The following is a 21,614-nucleotide window of genomic DNA, read 5'->3' on the forward strand; positions in this document are numbered from 1 at the left end:
TAAAGGTTAACCACTTGCTTCATACATTTCATTCTATCTTGATAGGGTTTGCGTATAGGCTGATAGAGTAAGTATGTTCGATGTGTCGCCTCACCCACTAAAAACTTTAGAAGAGTGAGGTGAAACTGACATGATAACCAGATACGAACAATAAAATCGCAATGATTAATCGAGCCACTAACCCTTTCTAAGTCACACAAATCTATTACTTTATCATACTTCTTTTTATCGTAACGTCGTCCAAAAATAATGTTTTGTCTCAGTGAGGCTGAGAAAATCCATGGTTGTTGAGATGCATACGCGACACTGCCCATTACTTCCAAACCACCATTACTTATTTGCAGTTCATTCAATAGGGCCATTAACAAGGACGACTGGTAACATAAGCACAAATTTATAATATAATATAATATAATATAATATAATATAATATAATATAATATAATATAATATAATATAATATAATATAATATAATATAATATAATATAATATAATATAATATAATATAATATAATATAATATAATATAATATAATGATCACAAATTTGTTATGCATATATAATTATTCCAATAGGCAAATAGAAATATTAATATTTGTTACTGTTGCGTATTTCTAGATTCGAGTATTTCATTTCGTTCTTTAAAATGTTCAGTATATATCATACCTTTCCTGATCCAACTGGTCCAACCACAGCCAGTAGTTCCCCAGGTCGCACATTAAAGCTGATGTCTTTCAGGGTTGGAATATCGACACTCTAATAAATACCGGGTCGTCAAAAATAGGTTATTAACACTTGAAACATTTAATTTGAATTTAAAATAAGACAATTATGGGAATGTGGCAATTATGACACGTGATTTTTGTTGATCCAAATTATCAAGCAATTTGGGAATGGATCATTTATAACTGCTGACCATGACATAACTATAAATCGTGTAGTTTGATATAATGTGCATATTACATTCCAAATCATGATAACAGGGATATAAATGTAAACCTATTATACATAGTCAAATGTGTGAGTACACTAGTGTCTTGTAGTTTGAGTGAGTGTAGCTGTATCTGCCAATATACAACATGTAATGGTTAAGAAGTATACCCGCGGCTTGTAAGTATAGTATACCAGGTAAATCTCTCTGTCGTTCACACAGTATTGAATTAATCTCTCCATATATCATGAATTAATGTCGTTCAGTAAATCCACAAATGCCAAAAAAAGTTTGATAAGAAACAAATAAGCGAAAAATACTTGCTACATGTCTTACTTTATCCCAAGTGCAAGTGATAGACTTCACCGTCATTCCGCGTTTACATCTATGTGAATGATTCCAATAACATAATGATGCTGTTTCATCCATAAGCAACAAGTTCTAAGAAATATTTTGAAAATTATACAGTCAGTGACTGAAAAAATGGCATTAAAAGTAATTAAATGTGTAATGTTAAAAAATACTCTTGTATAAATAAGTCAGTATAACGAGTACATTTAATACACAGTACAATGATAACAATTATAGTACATTATGTAAATCACTTTAAAAATACATAGAACATACCTGAATTCTTTGAACTGTAATATAGGACTGTGATAACCTTGTGATAGCTTGAGGATAATAGTATGTCATCGGCAAACGAATGGACAATACCAGCGGCATAACAAGGAACACAGTTTTTATGTCAACACTGTTCTCACCAACCAGAGAAGAAATGACGAATAATAGAAACATGAACACTGGGATGAAGCATTGTGGGTTACCATGCATTAGTGCCAATAGTTTGCTTGTTTCTTGGATTACTTGTATTTCTTTCCTATGAAAATACCCCATAGAGATTTAGCATTATACTGTTATCATGAATTCAGTCACATGATATTACATTATTATATGCTAGATGTCCCATTAAGTGGATGTTACATAGTGTACAAAATAAATGACGACTCTGAAAGTACTATGGAACAATCCGTATGCCTATCGAAAGTATGGTTTACATATATAAAACCTACAGTTGTAGTCAAGACGCTAGCCCGAGTGCAATGTACAAGACTCTGACCAAAACCATGAGTTTTATATCAGTAAACCCTGACATTCAAGTGAGTGGTTCGTACTTATTATCAAATAGAAAGACTCAGCAATCAGTTGCATTGTCAGTGCATAGTGTCGCATGTATGTTAATTTACATAAATAAAAAAGATATATTGTACGCTTTGTCATTTTCTCCCGAATAATTCAATATTTATCACTTGACATTGAAATAATTCTTGTAGTAGAAATCACATTCACAGTTATCCGTAGCAATACACTTATCATATGAATTCAACTGAAGACATCACACAGTTATCCGTAGCAATACACTTATCATATGAATTCAACTGAAGACATCACACAGTTATCTGTAGCAATACACTTATCATATGAATTCAACTGAAGACATCACACAGTTATCTGTAGCAATACACTTATCATATGAATTCAACTGAAGACATCACACAGTTATCTGTAGCAATACACTTATCATATGAATTCAACTGAAGACATCACACAGTTATCTGTAGCAATACACTTATCATATGAATTCAACTGAAGACATCACACAGTTATCTGTAGCAATACACTTATCATATGAATTCAACTGAAGACATCACACAGTTATCTGTAGCAATACACTTATCATATGAATTCAACTGAAGACATCACACTCTGCACATGAACATAAAAGTGTGGCCGGTTTACAATTAGCAACAAACATGTGTGGATTTACAGGAATTAAACCACACTTGATCACTGACCATTGTTTCGGCCGTTGATTTATTTCTGTAAACCTTTTGTTCTTATGTTGATTGTAGACCACCACAGTTTTATTCATAAGTACAATTAATGATATACAAAATATACATAACAATGCAATACAATCAGTAAGGGCATACGGTCATAAAAGCCTTGCACCAACTCAGCCTCATGTGTGAGGTATCACCTATTAAAGGCAACGTTTACGTTTATTTAAATATGTATATATGTGTCCTGGGCAAGATTTTAAACTACATCCGGTTGTGGAGTCTATGGACGTGGGAGAATGAGGTTACCCTTTTCCACAACTACCTCCAGGCCACCCTTGGGCAAGGTGTAGCACCTGTGAGCCTTGGGTGCCAACTTCCCATATAACAAGTTTGGTTGACGTCAGTAAAGGCACACGGTCGTAAAACTCCTGCACAAACAGATCCGCATAGGTGGAAAATTTTTCATGTAAATATGTATATATTAGTTTCAGTTGTTCTTAGCATTTGGCAGGGGGGATCGTAACCTCTTGTGGTGAGAACCAGTGTGACTGGCCTGCCAACGGGGTGCTAAGGATTTCATAGGAAAAGTTATCAGTTACATCAGTTAATGTAATTTCGTTTTACATACCCGTAAATCAAAAATCACAATACAATACAATACAATACAATTACAAAAGTACTACAGATTACCGCACACAACAAGGGATTCGAACATGTGACCACGGCAAGCGCTTCACTACAGCAGGAAAACTCCTTCCTTACTACACACCTGACTGCCGTAAATGAACTAGAACTAAAGTGGGAATAACCATCAAGATAAACTAGACAATATTATATGCAAGTATAAACATGGATAATCAATGGTTCCACATGAGAACAATGAGTATAGAGCTGTACATCGAGCAGACTCGTGGAATCAGACTATATTCAATTAAGGATGCATATCAAGGAATGTTACAAAATAGCTTATTCTGTCCAGTAACTGTACATACCTCCTAATGTTTCGAATCAGTTTAGAAAATGTTTCCTCCCAGGCAAACATCTTAATAGTTCTCATTGCTGAAACAATGTCACTCATTTTCTCCACTCTTTCGTCGGTAAGGGTGGCGGTTTTAGCCCTTTAGCAGAAAAAAACGATTAATGTTAAATTGTTAATCCCGTATTGGAAGAACAATTGTCAACACGACTATGCAAAAAAATAAAACTTATCAAAGATTACCAACTTTTGAATACATATCAATTTAACCTTTAATAACGTCATTTTACTTTTCATGCTATGGATGAAGGCCGGTCAACATAATAACTAATTATCAAAAAATCAATCAATCAATCAACTTCAAGTATAATGTTTGTTTGCCAAACAAATATTTACTTAGCCAATGTCATCTATTTGTGTTTGTGTCACGCTTGATATGTTTATATCTGATTGGAGTGGTTTACAATTAGAAACACTAATGTGTACATTCACCTGAGCCGGGAAAAATACTTTCCCGTGAACACTTGTCCAAACATGGCCAGGGCTAGGAAACTAAATGCAACCAGACACACAGGACCACTAAGTCTCCATAAAACTACCATAACAAATATGAATACCAATGGACTGATCCACAAATAATGAATATAATAAAATACCTGTAATATAAAGATTGTAGAAGTGAACAATAAGATTCTCGCATACGATGTGCACAGTTGTGGATTTATTATTGTGTGTTTGTCGTATTTATAAATGTTCATCTTTATAGTGTCTTATTGAATAAAGCGCACACATTTATATTTCATGTCTGGTAATAATATGACAGGCCATCAACTCATTGACTACTACACCACTACATCCTCTTCCCATTTGTTCACATCATTCGATAACTTACCACTTCAAATTTGTTCACATCATTCGATAACAAATTTACTATGTGTCCAGTGCTTGTTCCACCTAACGCTGTGTTACTTAACCTCAATACCTATAATTTATAAGAGTCATTAGTGAATAGATACATTCCACGTGTATTCTCTGCACGTTGCAGGACATATAGCAGGACACTCATATATACATAAATATTGAAGATTGAGTATTGAGGTTCATATACGTTACTCGTTCTGTTTTGGAAGAGTACTTGGATTTATTTTGTTTGATTGTTTGCCCGTCAACATTTGTCACCGCCGAATGTTTTAATCTATCTAGCAATTACTTACCTTTCTATAAATCAAAGAACAACAAGCTATCTTCAGTTGCATTCCGATACGTGCCAATCGAAACTTTGACATTTGATAAATTAGAATCCTAACTCCCAATGACAAACTGATGGCTGTGGCCCACAGATATGCTTCTTTGGTGGTCATGTTTGAACTCTCAGAGAAGTAAACAATGAGGTTAACAATCATGAATGCCTGGCATAGTGAATTGACTTGCTGTAAACGAATAATGGATTATTCCTCAACAATTTTTTTGTATTATCATTTTTTCTGAACTACACTATATAGGTCTCGCCTGAATTTGTTACTGTAATCTTTGGATGGCTGAATGAACACACTAGTCAATGTCAAATGTGATGCCAGACATTAACCTAACTACTTTGCTATTAACATATTGTAGTGGTATTGTATTCACAAGCACAAATGTATTGATTTTAGTATTCATACATAATTTAACTATCCCATCTACACATTACACAAACATATAGGTTTCCCATATTACAGTAAATTTAGTAAATAGGCTTTTAAGAAATACCAAACATTATTTCTTTGAATATAGTAAACAATTATTTTGCGGATTTGTATTTACCTTAACAGTAATAATTATGCAGCAGATCGTTTAATATCATAGTTATTTTGAAATAATATAGGTAGATCAGAAAATTCGCAACAACGTTACCTCTGTTAAATTAAGGAATGCAGGTAGAATTAAAGCAGGTAAAACAAAATATAAAATTGATTTTGCTAGACTGGGTTCCTTTCGATCGTCCATATTGCGCACACTGTATAGTTCGTTGTTCCATTTCCTGACAATATAAGCAATAAATAAATCAACAAGTCATTGTCAATGACACGTCCCAGTTCCGTTCATATTTGAGTGACATATACATTCAAAGCAGATCATGACCGAAATGCACCTGCATGTGTACAACACATTGTACTAAATCTGAACAAAATCCATCCATGCATGACTGAGATCTGGTTCCGGAATTGTGAAAATACGTGATTTTAATGCATTTTCGGTCTTAAAATGGCCATCATTCAGCTATTGTTAAGCGGATCATGAAACAAATGCACATATCTATTTGTGACATGATGCACCATGTGTGTGTGAAGTTTGAACTTGATCAATCCAGACATGTCTTGGATACGGATCCAGAACTGAATTATTTAAGAAAATGGCCGCCAGTCGGCCATTTCGAACTTGATCCGGAAAAAAAATGACGTGCATCAAGGTCCTATTATGTTTAATGTAAGTACCAAATTTGAACGAAATCCGTCCATGCATAACTGAGATCCGGGTTCGGAATGGTGAAATTGTGCGATTTCAATGCATTTTCGGCCTTAAAGCGGCCGCCATTTGGCTATCGTTAATGGGATCATGAAACAAATGCACATACATATTTGTGACATGATGTACCTTGTGTGTGTGAAGTTTGAACTTGATCAATCCAGACATGTCTCGGATACGGATCCAGAACTGAATTCTTTAAAACAAAATGGCCGCCAGTCGGCCATTTCGAACTTGATCCGAAAAAAAAAATGACGTGCATCAAGGTCCTATTATGTTTAATGTATGTACCAAATTTGAACGAAATCCGTCCATGCATAACTGAGATCCGGGTCCGGAATGGTGAAAATGTGCGATTTTGATGCATTTTCGGCCTTAAAATGGCCGCTATTCGGCTATCGTTAATCGGATCATGAAAAAAATGCATGTGCATATGTCCCATATAATGTGTGATGTATGAGTGAAGTTTGAACATAATCGGTCCATGCATGTTCGAGATACAGGTGATCACGGACGGACGGACGCACGGACGGACGGACGGACGCACACAGGGCAAAACATAAGTCCCCGTTTTCGGACTCCGTCCGAACGGGGACTAATTAGTATTGTTTACGTTGTATACCACTGTTGTAATTTATGTTTTTGCCAGCGTCCGTTTGTTTCGTTTGTGTGTTTGTCTGTGAATAGGATTACGTTTATAGGTCGATATTTCAAATTACTGGAGAATTTAGCCTTAGTAGAGATGTGAAGCACGTTGCCATAGAAACACTAAATGAGGGCATGATTTGCCATTTATAACCTGATGCAATCGCGGGATTGTCCTGGACACGGGCGCTTGCAACAGGATTTATGGTTAAGGGAGATAGGCTTGGGTAGGGTTATATACTAGTATAGAAATAAAGACAGGGTATGAAACGTCCGCACTTGGAATCGCTGTACACCAAACGAATACGGCTGGTTTGTGAATAAACTCGCACACTACACTCACCAAAAAAGCAATCCACTTGACTATCAGACTCTTATTTATCCAATTTTGTCATACGTTTGTAATAATTTGTCTGTAAATTCGCAAAAAAATGATAATTTCTGGCGCTATCGAGCGTCGCGGCGTGAAAAACACAACTACTCCCTGACAAGCTCCGCCCATCGAACGCTCATTGGTAGAAAGGGTTCGGGTCAAAGGGTAACACTCTTTGCTCACCTCACCGGGGGATATCACCCTATATAATCAAAAGGTGACTCGTTTCGTTGGTGCTCTCTCCGCTTCGTCGCAAGTCTGGCATCTCGCCGTTGATGCTTAATGATGTGAATGTCATTGAATTCTTCGCCCAGGTCAATTTCACCGACATATTGATTTTTGCCGCCCTTATTTTCAAGCTGCAAATCTTCTTATATGCTCATTTCATCCATTATTATATTGTCGTACATCCACCTAAACACATCTGGGTTGAATCCAGGCCTTTGATTGATGACATTTTTATACATCATTGACAATCTCGTGGACGGCAGAATCAAGTACTTGTTGTCAATGATATCCTAGTAACCTTTGAACTCCTGCACCAAAGTTGAATTGCAAACTTGATTACTGCCCTGTCCCAACTACGTTCTTTGGGTTGCACTTTACTATTATTGATTATTGGAGTCAATAACGAAAGCATGTTTGAATCATCGTTCGGTGCTATTATGTTTAACACATCCCTTACATTAATTTCCGAAACGACACATTTCTTCCTGTCAGGGCTAGGCTCATCTACAGTTTTTGGCTGGTAGCTCTTCTGATAGCAGAACTTTGCTGACAGCTTCGACAAATATCGGAAGCAGAAGCCTATGATAATATGCGACAATACTTTATATCACGCACACTTTGAACAGTTTTACCATTTACTGGATTAGATTCAATTAGTAGGTTTTGTGTGACAGTAATATTACATGGTTTGGTCACACCCAGTGCATAGTTTTATCCTGTCTAAGAAAAGTACTAGAATATCTAAGTTATATTCTGTAGAAAACATGGCTGTTGGAAACCCATACTGTTTCAAATCAACTGCCGTATCATTTATCTTAACACTAAAGGAGTCATCACTGGTAAACGTTACAGACATAATGTTGATACCAATCGGCTTCTCTCGGATAATGTGCTTTCACAAGGTTACAGTCACAGTGTTACTGGTAATATCAGACTGAAAGAACCTTTTATTCAACATTAATGTTGCGATTTCACACATGTCAAGTGATTCGTTATATCCATCCTTATTGTGGCACTATGTCATACCTCTGTATATTTCTGAAAAGAAAATACACATCGTACACAACTAGAAATACAGTCAGATTATTATGACAGGGACCATGAAGAAAATTTGTGAAAGCCTCAAACACTTTGAAAAATATACTGCGAGTAATAATTGCGTGTAATAAATTAACTGTATAATAATTAGCCACTGCAATTATTGTTTAAATAACGAAATACCCGATTGTGATTTCGCATTGGAATTGTGCACGAAGAAGGATGGGCAAATCAACACGCACGCATACTAACCGATTGAATACATTGATTTCTAAATTAGCTACAAAGGCTTGCAAAAATGACGACGATACAAGTTTAATATAAACTCATAATATTTCAATTTCACCAGGGACCGGACACCTTACAATCAGATTATTTTGTGTATGGCTATGCAATGGCATTTTCTCTTTCCATATAAAAGTGCTGAATTTGGGACCCCATCTGGTGGCACATATGTGTATATCTTTTCAACGGGAGTACCCCCTAGAGGCCGAACAAATCCAGTGACGTTAACGACTCAGGCACGTTGTGATTGGAGTTTGACTGGAAACACAAGCTAAGGTAACGAGGGTGATTGTGACCAGTCGTAAGCGTGAACAGTGTGACCGGTTTGTCTACGTTCTTTACACATCTTCAACGTGTCTTTTTTCACTTCTCGGTATATATTCTGTCTTACTGTTGTCTATTGTGGTTACACCTATATATTGTTGGTACAAGACATTTCAGAGCTCTAGAAAATATCTGCCATTGAAATCGGAAAATAATGATATTATACATTACTAAAAAAACAAAGTCCTAGTCTATGTACCTTTTTACTGACAATCTTGTCGCTACCAGTGGTGGCCGCAAATGACATAGAATACGTTTTGTAAACTTTGTAAACTGACCCACACACAATACAATCACTCTCATTTGCACTTCTCAAGTTTGACAAAATCCTGTATATACATATACATATACATGTAAAAACAGAATTTCAGTAAAAGGAGACGAACTAGCTTGCAGTGCATATACTGTGTAGATTGATGTATACTTATGGTGAAAAATAAATTCTAATTTATTCATATTAACGATTACAGTCATATTCGATCATCTATTCATTATAAGATATATATTATGTAATAGCGTTTTAAACGTGTTTTACAAGTGTTGTTTTAACTTTAAAGCAATCGGTACAAACGCGAGACCGTGTTCGACGAAATGCTACTTTAAGAGTGGCACCCCCTGTAAAGCAGCGAATTTTCGAAAAAGCATTTACCAACGCGTTGAGATTGGTGTAAAATAGTTGATGTTATATGCGATAGTACCTACCAATAACTATAAAATGCCATCTTCCAGCTTTCATAAGAGATGAAACGCCCATTTTCTCCGGATTTTGGCTCCCGTATTTGCATTCGTAGGTGACCGCTATTGTATTTGAAATCAGGGTGACCCTTTGACCCGAGCCCTTTCTACCAATGAGCGTTCGATGGGCGGAGCTTGTCAGGGAGTAGTTGTGTTTTTCACGCCGCGACGCTCGATAGCGCCAGAAATTATCATTTTTTTGCGAATTTACAGACAAATTATTACAAACGTATGACAAAATTGGATAAATAAGAGTCTGATAGTCAAGTGGATTGCTTTTTTGGTGAGTGTAGTGTGCGAGTTTATTCACAAACCAGCCGTATTCGTTTGGTGTACAGCGATTCCAAGTGCGGACGTTTCATACCCTGTCTTTATTTCTATACTAGTATATAACCCTACCCAAGCCTATCTCCCTTAACCATAAATCCTGTTGCAAGCGCCCGTGTCCAGGACAATCCCGCGATTGCATCAGGTTATAAATGGCAAATCATGCCCTCATTTAGTGTTTCTATGGCAACGTGCTTCACATCTCTACTAAGGCTAAATTCTCCAGTAATTTGAAATATCGACCTATAAACGTAATCCTATTCACAGACAAACACACAAACGAAACAAACGGACGCTGGCAAAAACATAAATTACAACAGTGGTATACAACGTAAACAATACTAATTAGTCCCCGTTCGGACGGAGTCCGAAAACGGGGACTTATGTTTTGCCCTGTGTGCGTCCGTCCGTCCGTCCGTGCGTCCGTCCGTCCGTGATCACCTGTATCTCGAACATGCATGGACCGATTATGTTCAAACTTCACTCATACATCACACATTATATGGGACATATGCACATGCATTTTTTTCATGATCCGATTAACGATAGCCGAATAGCGGCCATTTTAAGGCCGAAAATGCATCAAAATCGCACATTTTCACCATTCCGGACCCGGATCTCAGTTATGCATGGACGGATTTCGTTCAAATTTGGTACATACATTAAACATAATAGGACCTTGATGCACGTCATTTTTTTTTTCGGATCAAGTTCGAAATGGCCGACTGGCGGCCATTTTGTTTTAAAGAATTCAGTTCTGGATCCGTATCCGAGACATGTCTGGATTGATCAAGTTCAAACTTCACACACACAAGGTACATCATGTCACAAATATGTATGTGCATTTGTTTCATGATCCCATTAACGATAGCCAAATGGCGGCCGCTTTAAGGCCGAAAATGCATTGAAATCGCACAATTTCACCATTCCGAACCCGGATCTCAGTTATGCATGGACGGATTTCGTTCAAATTTGGTACTTACATTAAACATAATAGGACCTTGATGCACGTCATTTTTTTTCCGGATCAAGTTCGAAATGGCCGACTGGCGGCCATTTTCTTAAAGAATTCAGTTCTGGATCCGTATCCAAGACATGTCTGGATTGATCAAGTTCAAACTTCACACACACATGGTGCATCATGTCACAAATAGATATGTGCATTTGTTTCATGATCCGCTTAACAATAGCTGAATGATGGCCATTTTAAGACCGAAAATGCATTAAAATCACGTATTTTCACAATTCCGGAACCAGATCTCAGTCATGCATGGATGGATTTTGTTCAGATTTAGTACAATGTGTTGTACACATGCAGGTGCATTTCGGTCATGATCTGCTTTGAATGTATATGTCACTCAAATATGAACGGAACTGGGACGTGTCATTGACAATGACTTGTTGATTTATTTATTGCTTATATTGTCAGGAAATGGAACAACGAACTATACAGTGTGCGCAATATGGACGATCGAAAGGAACCCAGTCTAGCAAAATCAATTTTATATTTTGTTTTACCTGCTTTAATTCTACCTGCATTCCTTAATTTAACAGAGGTAACGTTGTTGCGAATTTTCTGATCTACCTATATTATTTCAAAATAACTATGATATTAAACGATCTGCTGCATAATTATTACTGTTAAGGTAAATACAAATCCGCAAAATAATTGTTTACTATATTCAAAGAAATAATGTTTGGTATTTCTTAAAAGCCTATTTACTAAATTTACTGTAATATGGGAAACCTATATGTTTGTGTATTTATTTCTATACTAGTATATAACTAGTATATAACCCTACCCAAGCCTATCTCCCTTAACCATAAATCCTGTTGCAAGCGCCCGTGGTCCTGGACATGGGAACAAAGCATGTTTGGTTTACATGCCAAAACATTTTCGAGAATAATTTTTCACGTACGAGTCAAATGGATGGAATCTTATGAAATTATCCGAATAGGTTGCATCTGGTACAAAGACCGATGCATTAAATGTTAAAAGTATAGATGTGGACCCGACTGCCATTTTTGTTATCACTATTCCTCGCCAGGCAAATATAGCGAGGGGCTGTGCATCAAACATACACGGAACAAATAGGTTTTAGGTAACATCTTGATTGCTAAAGGCTTCTTCACATCGCCCGATTCGTTGATTTGAATAAACATATTTTGTTTTCACCGAAGTCGTAGGAAAAAGTCAACCTTTGCCTTGTGTGAAACACTGGCCCATATCTGATGTCAAGATGGCTGCGAGGGGGGGGGGGCATTACAGCGACACGCCACTTTTTCTTTCCCATGCATTTTGTTCGCAGAAGTACATTATATAAACGACCAAGTATTTATCAGGCACTTTTATCATTATTCCGGAATTACCAACACATTGTCCTATCAACAGCCCGGGTTCTCAGACGAGAGAAAAGAAAACATAACGTCAAACACTCCACACAACACAATCATACTCATGAGTAACTGCAGTTCTGTAGCTCACGAGGACGGTTCCATGACCCGAAGACCGAGAATCGTGAGCTACAGAACTGCAGCTAACTCATGAGCAGCCCAGGATTGAAACCAGGTCCTAGAGGTGCATCCCCGTTTTGTACAGCGTTGACACAGCGAGTAATCGTTTCTTCGGTTTTCATTGTGTGTCTATGTACGTCGTACTTTTGTAACAAAACCCCCCACGGCCTGCATGGCTTACAGGGTCAACTGTCAGACATTTTATATTAAACGACCCAGCATATTTCTCTGAAGGTCTCATGCCACTAATTAACCAATTGCTAAATGCCCAGCAAGAACCAATGAAATTTTTTAAATATTATTTTTCTCAGGTGCTCCCTGTTTGAGGGCGTAATCACCTGGGTCAGAGGTGAGACCAACATGTGGTCTTTTGTTTACTACTTAGCGGCTGTGTACCTGTGGGTTTATTCTGTGTGTTAATGGATGTTCTAATCTTGGTGTTTTTCCAGTGATTTCTCTTGGTGCAATCCAAATACAGTAGGTGTGTCTTGTTTACCTGAGATTTGCAAGAGTTTGAGCTGGCCAACATGTTAGTTTTTTTCATATGGTTGATTACTGGCATGTTGATTTCCCATTTTTGAGCCATATTTTCAACTTTCTTCGTCATTTTCATATAGCAATCTCGTCATATGTTAACATTGTCGTCTATGGAAATTCAATTAGTGGTATGAGCCCTGAAGTAACAGTTTGCCTAGGACCACCTGAGGTTGTTGTTTTAACCATAATTATGGCTCTATTCACTGGAATTTAGTCATTTTTGGCAGATCTCATCTTACATAACCAAAGTTTACTTTGACCTAATTATTATAATTTTTGACCTCTCCTGACCTTGCATAGATCTGATAATTATGAGGTTGTGTGTTCAAGCACACATTTCATGAGATCAGCTCCATTGATTTGGCAGGTATAGTGCAAAGTAACTGGGAATCTTTTTTATTTTTATTTTACCACTTTTCTTGCTTTGTATTCAACTATTTAAACACAATGGAGTAATTTTTTATCCAGAAATGTTATATTTTGCTATGCGTTTCACCCATTTCTGTCAATCTCTTATATCTTGTTTGAAGATTTTGAAAATTTGTAATTCGGTATATTTTTTGCCCTAATCTTATTAATTGGCTGTGGTTGGGCTGTGGTCTGTAAATATAAATGTTTTTATTAAACTGGTCCAAAAATTTTATTCATTCATCAATGAATTATTCATGTCACCACTAATTTCAATGGCTCTAGGAATTCTGAGAAAAATGCTTAACCCCATTTTATGGGTTTTTTGTCTTATTTTCACATTATGGCAGACAAACTTAACAATTTGTAGTGCGGTCATTTCTAATGTACCGTATTCAAAGTTTAATGAGGTCAAAATCCCAAATATTTAAATAAATTCTCAAAATTGTGTTGTGTATCTTGTCACTGACAAGAGATTTGCATACTGTCAGTATATTAGCCAAGTAGTACAACTCTTTCAATTTCACAATTATTGCTCTTTTCTCAGAATTTTTGTGAATTTTTAGCTAATTAATCCCATCTTGAGTTTATTATTGAACAGTGCATGTACCCCCCCCCCCCCAATTAATCAGAAATCCTGTTGATTTGAATTTAATTTGATCAGGGATGTGTAATACAAGTATTTTATATTTAGATCCTTTTCTTGTTTGTATATTTTTATTTTTATTTCTTTTTAAATCATAAAATTGTTTCGTTGAACTACTTTTTTTCACATAAGATTTGATTAAGTATTTTATGTTGAGCAAATTCTATGTGTGGCCATGGTAAATCAAACCACTGTTGTGTTTTGGTATATCCAAGGTTGCCCGTCACAGGTCTCCGGCCTAAATGCAGATACCGTGGAATTGTTTTTTTGTTTTTAATTAATTGGAGAAATAATGAGCTGATGAATTGAGACTTTTGATTCAGTAGAATTTTTTTTTTTTTTAAATTATAGTGATAAACTACTTTTAATTGTCATTATTCTATGTATTATTTCTAGAAATTAATTAAAATTACTAATCATGCCAAACGTTGGTCTGTACTTGTTTGTGGTGAATGAGAACATTATATTTTACAGTACTGCATCTAATAATCAGGCTTATATTCATTGCCTACCATCTATTTTGGTGTTATGCTGAGTGTGTATGTTGCCACTTTCTACAACTAATTGTCTGGGTATAGGGCGCCACCAAGTGGTAGATTTTGATAAATAACTCCCAGGGTTTAAATTTTGGGGATTTTTTTTGCATGGGAAATTACTCGTCTAATGATATTCCATCATATATAAGATCAACAAGAACTTTATTAAACCTTCTTATTTCTCTGAAGGTCTCATGCCACTAATTAACCAATGGCTGCTCGTAGCCCTCAATTTAAATGCCCAGCAAGAACCAATGAAATTTTTTAAATATTATTTTTCTCAGGTGCTCCCTGTTTGAGGGCGTAATCACCTGGGTCAGAGGTGAGACCAACATGTGGTCTTTTGTTTACTACTTAGCGGCTGTGTACCTGTGGGTTTATTCTGTGTGTTAATGGATGTTCTAATCTTGGTGTTTTTCCAGTGATTTCTCTTGGTGCAATCCAAATACAGTAGGTGTGTCTTGTTTACCTGAGATTTGCAAGAGTTTGAGCTGGCCAACATGTTAGTTTTTTTCATATGGTTGATTACTGGCATGTTGATTTCCCATTTTTGAGCCATATTTTCAACTTTCTTCGTCATTTTCATATATCAATCTCGTCATATGTTAACATTGTCGTCTATGGAAATTCAATTAGTGGTATGAGCCCTGAATGCTCAACCTCTACATGTAGTCTGTGACCTGTTATCGGAATTTTCATGCAATGAATATCCACCACAGATGGCGGGCTGTACTTTATTTTTTGCAACCGTATTTTGTAACAGTGAGCCCCTCAGTGTAAACCGCATTACTTCTGGACTAAGAAAGTAACACCGTGGTCAGACATTCCTTGTAAGTTTGTATTTTGTCAATGTATCATATATATCAGTTCAGTTATGTTTGTTAACCATGAATATTAATGAGAAGCACTCATGGGGTGTACATTGGGTAAACAAAAACTTGGGTATTTGTTTGCACACAAGAAAAAAAAACACAGTTTACTTGTGCAAGATATCTGTTTTCAATAAAATAAATACACCAATGTATGTAGATATTCTTGTGATTTTCAAAAATAAAAATGTGAAAAGTGCCCCAAAAACTACCCTGCTACCTTTCCCTTTTCCTTCTAAATGACAATAGAAGCTGACACGAGAATGATCAATGTGTGTTGTCAAAAAAGAAAGCATAATGATACAATAGGTATAACTGTGGATATATAATTTGCATACCTGTCCAATTTATTTGCTAAATTATCCGATGAGTCCTCCAGCATCGTCTCGTACATATCTTCCGCTTCCAGCCTATTTCTATATCCATGTTTGATCAATGGGTTCAGCCAGCTATGCAGACAAAGAATAAAGTTTATGAAGTGCTTCATGCATTTGATATTATATGTACTTTAAAATATTTCATTTTGTGTTTCAGTTGGTTTACATTATTTATATGTGAATATAAGTTGGAAAAACAAATTTGTGTAGCAATCACTGGAGTAAAGTGGTGAAGTTTTAACCAGTCAAACATGTTGTTTATCAGTCGGTCAATTCAAATTGTTTGGATATGAAGAACTGACATAGCTATCCATTAATATAAACTCAATAGTCGTTCAGGGATTTCACCAAAGTACAATGAACATATAACAATAACAAATATACATGGGACAAAGTACATTCACACACATAGACGGGACAATGTGTACAGTAGTACATAAATTAATGTGCTATGTGTACTAACATTATTGTACAAAAGAATGTTATATGGACCTCAAGTTTAAAACCAAGAATTTAGATAAAGTGCTTGCTTGCAAAAGAGTGAGCATATCTGCCCTACCACTGTCACCCACCATACATCAATCTAAGTAGTCAAATCATGATGTGATATTCTACATATAACAATTAATATAGCTCATCTGCCTAGTTGATTTGACGTTTTTTTTTCACAAGTTCATAATATCTGTTTCTCTTGAAACGCCTTGACTAATTGATCATGGTAAAATCAAAGTCATCTCTCATTTCACAAAAATGTGTAACAGCCATTGGAGTAAACTGGTGAAGTTTTAATCAGCTAAAACCATTTCCCGTCAGTGTGTTTTATCTATTCTTTTAAAAACTATTCGTATTACGCATTATATGTTATTAAATATACAAATTAAACAGAATCATCACCTCTCATCGTGTATCAGCATGGGTCTATTATGGGTCTATACTAGGTCTATACGAATATATGAATTCAGGTCTGAAATGGTGAAGTTGTGGTAAAAATGGTATCAAACATTTGAAAAATAAATAAGGAATTATTTATAACAGTGGAGTCAGAATGTCTGGTCTTCAAAAAATTTAAGTAAACAAATACTAATATTTAAATCATATAAATTTGTTGATTTAAATATATATCATTAAACACATCTATGTACAATTTGCTAGTCGCTCAATACAAATGAGTGTTTTTTCATTGGCAGAAAGTCCAGAATGTGTAATTAAATAAAAAGAAATGAAGGCATTTCGATGGATTTTCTACCATCGAACTGCGTGTGCAGTGAGGAAAACATTGCCAGTTGTAATTAAAAGTTTGGAAAGGAAAGCAAATGAGGGGACAATGCTATATGAGCAGGTGTAACGAAATTTGTAAAATTATATAAGTCGGTAGCCAGAGTGTATATTGTAGCCAAGGGACATTTTAACTGAAAAGACTTTTATTCCTGGTAATGCGAAATAAAACTGAATTCATATGCATCCAATTATATGTGGATATGGTATGTGATGTGTGATTGTCATTAATTGATTTGTAAAGTGGTGGTCTTTGTTTTGTTCCTAATCTTTCGTTCTACCTTTTTTACTCTTGTAGAAAAAGGATGTTGATATAACCACAGGAAGTAGGAGCAATGTATTATTATTATTTCTACCTTATACTAAAATATGTTTGGCTATTTAGAGTACTAACAAATACCCACTTCCGGTCCGGTTAGACTTAAAATACACCACGAATATTCACTTTTGAGATATAATTTTTGGTATGTGTTGGTTCTTGGATATTTCAGCTTCGTCGTCCTGTACTTCGTTTAGTAATTCGAACTTTCCAGATTGCGTAAAAAGGGAGAGTTTCGCGATTTCGACATCGAAAACGCTTTGGCTTAATTATTTGCTGAAGGACGGCCGCTTAGGTATGTGCTCTGTAACTTGCAGCACATGAACCTAAACACGTTAGGTAATCAAACAAAAATGACGTTGTACTAAAGTCCAAAAAGTACGTTCAAGGTCTTCACTTTTTCATAGCATAAATACGATTTGCTCCCTCGATTGATTTCCATTTCCCTCAAAAGTACACAATGGTTGAGTCTTCTGTTAACAATGCTTTTGCCCTTTGTCGCCATATTGGATTTTTTCGACACCACATACAACTACAACATTTAAACCTTAGTAGGGAAATTCAGTCGCATTAAATTGCGTTGGCCATGATAAACAATCAAAAAATGTGCACTAAAGTACGTTCAAGATATGCACTTTCTCATAGCATAAACACGGTTTTTACCCTCCCTTATTAAAATCAAAATATGATTGGGGTCACAATCACCGTAGCTATCGCTGCGGTAAGGAGTCTCTCACCTCTTGGTTTTATGGTCGTCCAAGTAATTCACGTCCCAAATTTTGGTTCTTGGGCGCCACTAATAAATAAGCTATATTACCACTGGGCTGAGTCAATGATATATCACCCAAAAAATGGCTGGATGACATTTTTCGCTCGGAAAAGCATTCTGACGCTAAATTCTAATAAATAGACATTCACGCTAAATTTCGAATCCCTGGGCGCCTCTAATAAATAACCTATCTAAGTGCTGGACTGAGTCATTCATGTCCATAAACATGGAAGATTGGACGAACATTTGAAACGTTAACGTTGGTCGTGATATTGCATTACTTGCATTACATTGCGTTTTATCGCCCAGGTAAATAGTCTCTCACCTCTTGATTATTACACAGGGACTCTGGTTATTACAGGTATCACTGATTTTTCGTCGCCGCAGTTATTCACGTCCCAAATGTTGGTTCCCCGGGTGCCTCTAATAAATAACCTATCCTATTTTTGGGCAAAGGCGATAATACTCGATTTTCAAGGACGCAGTCGTTTGGATCAGACGATTTCATTTGTAATGTTTCCAATTCGTCGTATGCCTAGAAACATGGTAACGTTGTTTTTGGTGAATATATAACATGTTCTGTTCCAATAAAAGATTTTGATATGCATAACAATTCCTTACTGAAACATTTCCTGTACTCTCTAAAATTTGACATTGCCACTAGCCCAAGATGGACTTCCTGTTCACGTCACTGTAAGTAAAAACACACTCTCGAACTTGACAATATCCACTTTCAGACCACTAAGCAAATAGATGGAAATTAATACCAGTTGCATAAATCATGAAGATTGACGATTCGATTGCTGGCCGGGATAGCTGCATTTAGTGTTCATTTCTATGCACTGTAAAATCATAGCGATGCTGTGGGCGGCGACGGCTAACGGACTGTTTTGGTTCTGCGGCTTTCATGGCACGGGCAACTGACATTTTTTTACTATTCTGGCGTGTTCTGGGCTGTGTATAACAGTCAGACACTGACAAGTAAGTATAAGTACTAGTAAACAGTCCGGTACATAGTCACTATGGGAGTCTGAATCAGTTAAGCCCTGAAGATAGCGTCATCACACAGTATTCCATTAATGAACGAAATTCACATAACAATCTTATGCTTACAAATAATCCAATAATTATTGACAAGTTGACAATCCCTAATATTGCTAAATCGCCATTTGTGAACTTTATTGGGATTCCCGCACGAAGTTACACAGATAGAGAAAATGCATCATTCTAGCAATGAAAAATGTTGATTTCTTTTGTGCAGGTTATATAATAAATTATGAAACAATAAATATTTCATTTTTGTTTGTTAGTGTATCTTTATTTATTAAAATATGTACACATTATATCTAATTTGGGTGGGAATTGCCAAGCCACTTTATAAAATTGTAAACAAATATTTCCGTAAATAACACTGACCGTGAAATACGTCCTCGAGAAGTGTTACTGACGAAATATTTTATTTTATATTGCAATTTCTGTCAATTTTAATTAGTTGTATTACAATGCATTAGTAATAATGTAAATATATATACATTTCTTTATTTCATTGTTGAGACTGGGTTATACATTTGTTTCGTACAATAATTTATCTATATTGGTAAATTGTTATGGGGATTATTATTTCAATAAACAATATTCAACTATCTTTTGCAACACCAATAAGATCATTAATTACAGTATGTCAATAAGCAGCATAAATGGTAAATGTTTATTGGTCTTTGAAACTAGGCGCATTATCAGAGCATGGATCTTATTTTGGAACTCTTGCCAGAGCAACTGCAGAAATCATGAGGGCAAATCAACATCTCCTAAGGATGGTATTCCCAGAATAGCACCAGTTGTTAAAGACACAACGATGAAAGGACCAGTTACTACGACAAATACTCCCCGCTAAAGCTACCAGCTGCGAAATCCACTTTAATATCACAAAAAACACTTATCACAAGGCTACTAGTCTATAAATATATATTCAGCATCATTCATTTGCATATAATTTCATCAGACAAGAGAATGTTTTTTTATTTATTCACCATAAACCCTAATGCTAAATTAGACGTTGAACCCATGCAATTTTTCACTCATCTAAAATTGCATCTCTTCCATTACGTATACACACGTATATTATTCCTTAATATATAGTACATGTATACATAGTGAAAGATAAATGATTATACTACACTTTAATCTCATTTACAGTAACAATGACCGGGCTACAATTACTATATACCAGCTCAAACACAAATGCGAGTGCAGCAGAGCAAATGTGAAGTGCACGTGTGACACGGAAAATAGTTGTTCTTTTTTCATTTTCAAATTGTCCAGTTTGTAAATACAAACACATGGAATACAGAATTACATTGGCCGTTGCACATACAAGTATTAAATATGATTGAATCACTGCCAAGATTCGAAATTAACCTGTTCTATAGTACATTGAATTGACATTTTGGAAGTCTATGTTTAAGAGCAGATATCATGTCTCGCAGAACAGGTCATGTTAAAAATCTGATACAAGTCCTATATAACCCACGCTAAAAATATGCAAAATATCAGAATGTGAAAATCCTATATGAGTATCATAGTCTATAATTCCGAATCACATTTTACTAAAGCAATGGATATTGTAATTATTATAATAAAATAGCAGTGTGAGTGCGAGTTGTTTAATAATAACGTGTTTAGGTCTATATGAATGTGCCAATTGGGTCTAAATAAAAATTAGCGCACACAATGCAAGTTAAATAAGAGCACTAGGCGAATAAAAAAACACATTGTGATAACTATCGGATTAACTAACATGTAAAATAATGAATGTACACTCACCAGAAGAATATTTTTGAAATGACGTTTGCTTCTGTCAGGGGATTTGGCTGGGATTTCTTCTTAAACTCCTCCATATGTTGTCTTTGTGTTATTATTATGAGACAATAAGGAACAAAAATGTAAATGCTATAAATATCCAGTGTAATAACCATTTCTATTTGCATACCGGTAATTTAATATGATGGCGCTCTTTTCTACGTTACGTTAAATAACTAGTAAGAGCAATGTGTATACTTGAAAGATTGCATGACTATTCAATACGTGATTCTCATACCCATAACTCTTCCCATATATCCCAGTTTGCCCCGTCTCGAGTGGAGAATATAAAAG

At 35.7% G+C, this 21,614-nt stretch overlaps 2 protein-coding genes across 3 annotated transcripts in view; both read right to left on the reverse strand.

The window, feature by feature from the left end:
- LOC100378585 (ATP-binding cassette subfamily C member 4-like) overlaps nt 1-5,770 on the reverse strand; it is a 28,838-nt gene extending 23,068 nt beyond the window's left edge. For both annotated transcript variants that reach the window (XR_014930044.1, XM_085501948.1), the window contains exons 1-9: nt 5,645-5,770; nt 4,966-5,181; nt 4,644-4,733; nt 4,244-4,407; nt 3,768-3,893; nt 1,559-1,811; nt 1,268-1,372; nt 667-756; nt 183-374 (exon numbers count right to left, since the gene is read on the reverse strand). Coding sequence is in view for 1 of the 2 variants with exons in the window: in XM_085501948.1 (XP_085358074.1) it covers nt 183-374; nt 667-756; nt 1,268-1,372; nt 1,559-1,811; nt 3,768-3,893; nt 4,244-4,407; nt 4,644-4,733; nt 4,966-5,181; nt 5,645-5,737 (1,329 nt within the window). In the remaining variant the exon portion in view is untranslated. The remainder of the gene's footprint in view (nt 1-182; nt 375-666; nt 757-1,267; nt 1,373-1,558; nt 1,812-3,767; nt 3,894-4,243; nt 4,408-4,643; nt 4,734-4,965; nt 5,182-5,644) is intronic.
- Nucleotides 5,771-14,650: 8,880 nt separating this feature from the next.
- On the reverse strand, nt 14,651-21,391 carry LOC144350489 (ATP-binding cassette sub-family C member 4-like). The gene is made up of 2 exons (XM_085501949.1): nt 21,285-21,391; nt 14,651-16,170 (listed from the first exon to the last, which is right to left on the reverse strand). The coding sequence occupies exons 1-2, from the start codon at nt 21,356-21,358 to the stop codon at nt 16,002-16,004; spliced, it is 243 nt and encodes an 80-aa protein (XP_085358075.1). The 5' UTR covers nt 21,359-21,391; the 3' UTR covers nt 14,651-16,001.
- Nucleotides 21,392-21,614: the final 223 nt, after the last annotated feature.

This window comes from Saccoglossus kowalevskii, chromosome 1 (assembly GCF_978046115.1).
Source record: "Saccoglossus kowalevskii chromosome 1, keSacKowa6.1, whole genome shotgun sequence".
NCBI classification, from domain to species: Eukaryota; Metazoa; Hemichordata; class Enteropneusta; family Harrimaniidae; genus Saccoglossus; species Saccoglossus kowalevskii.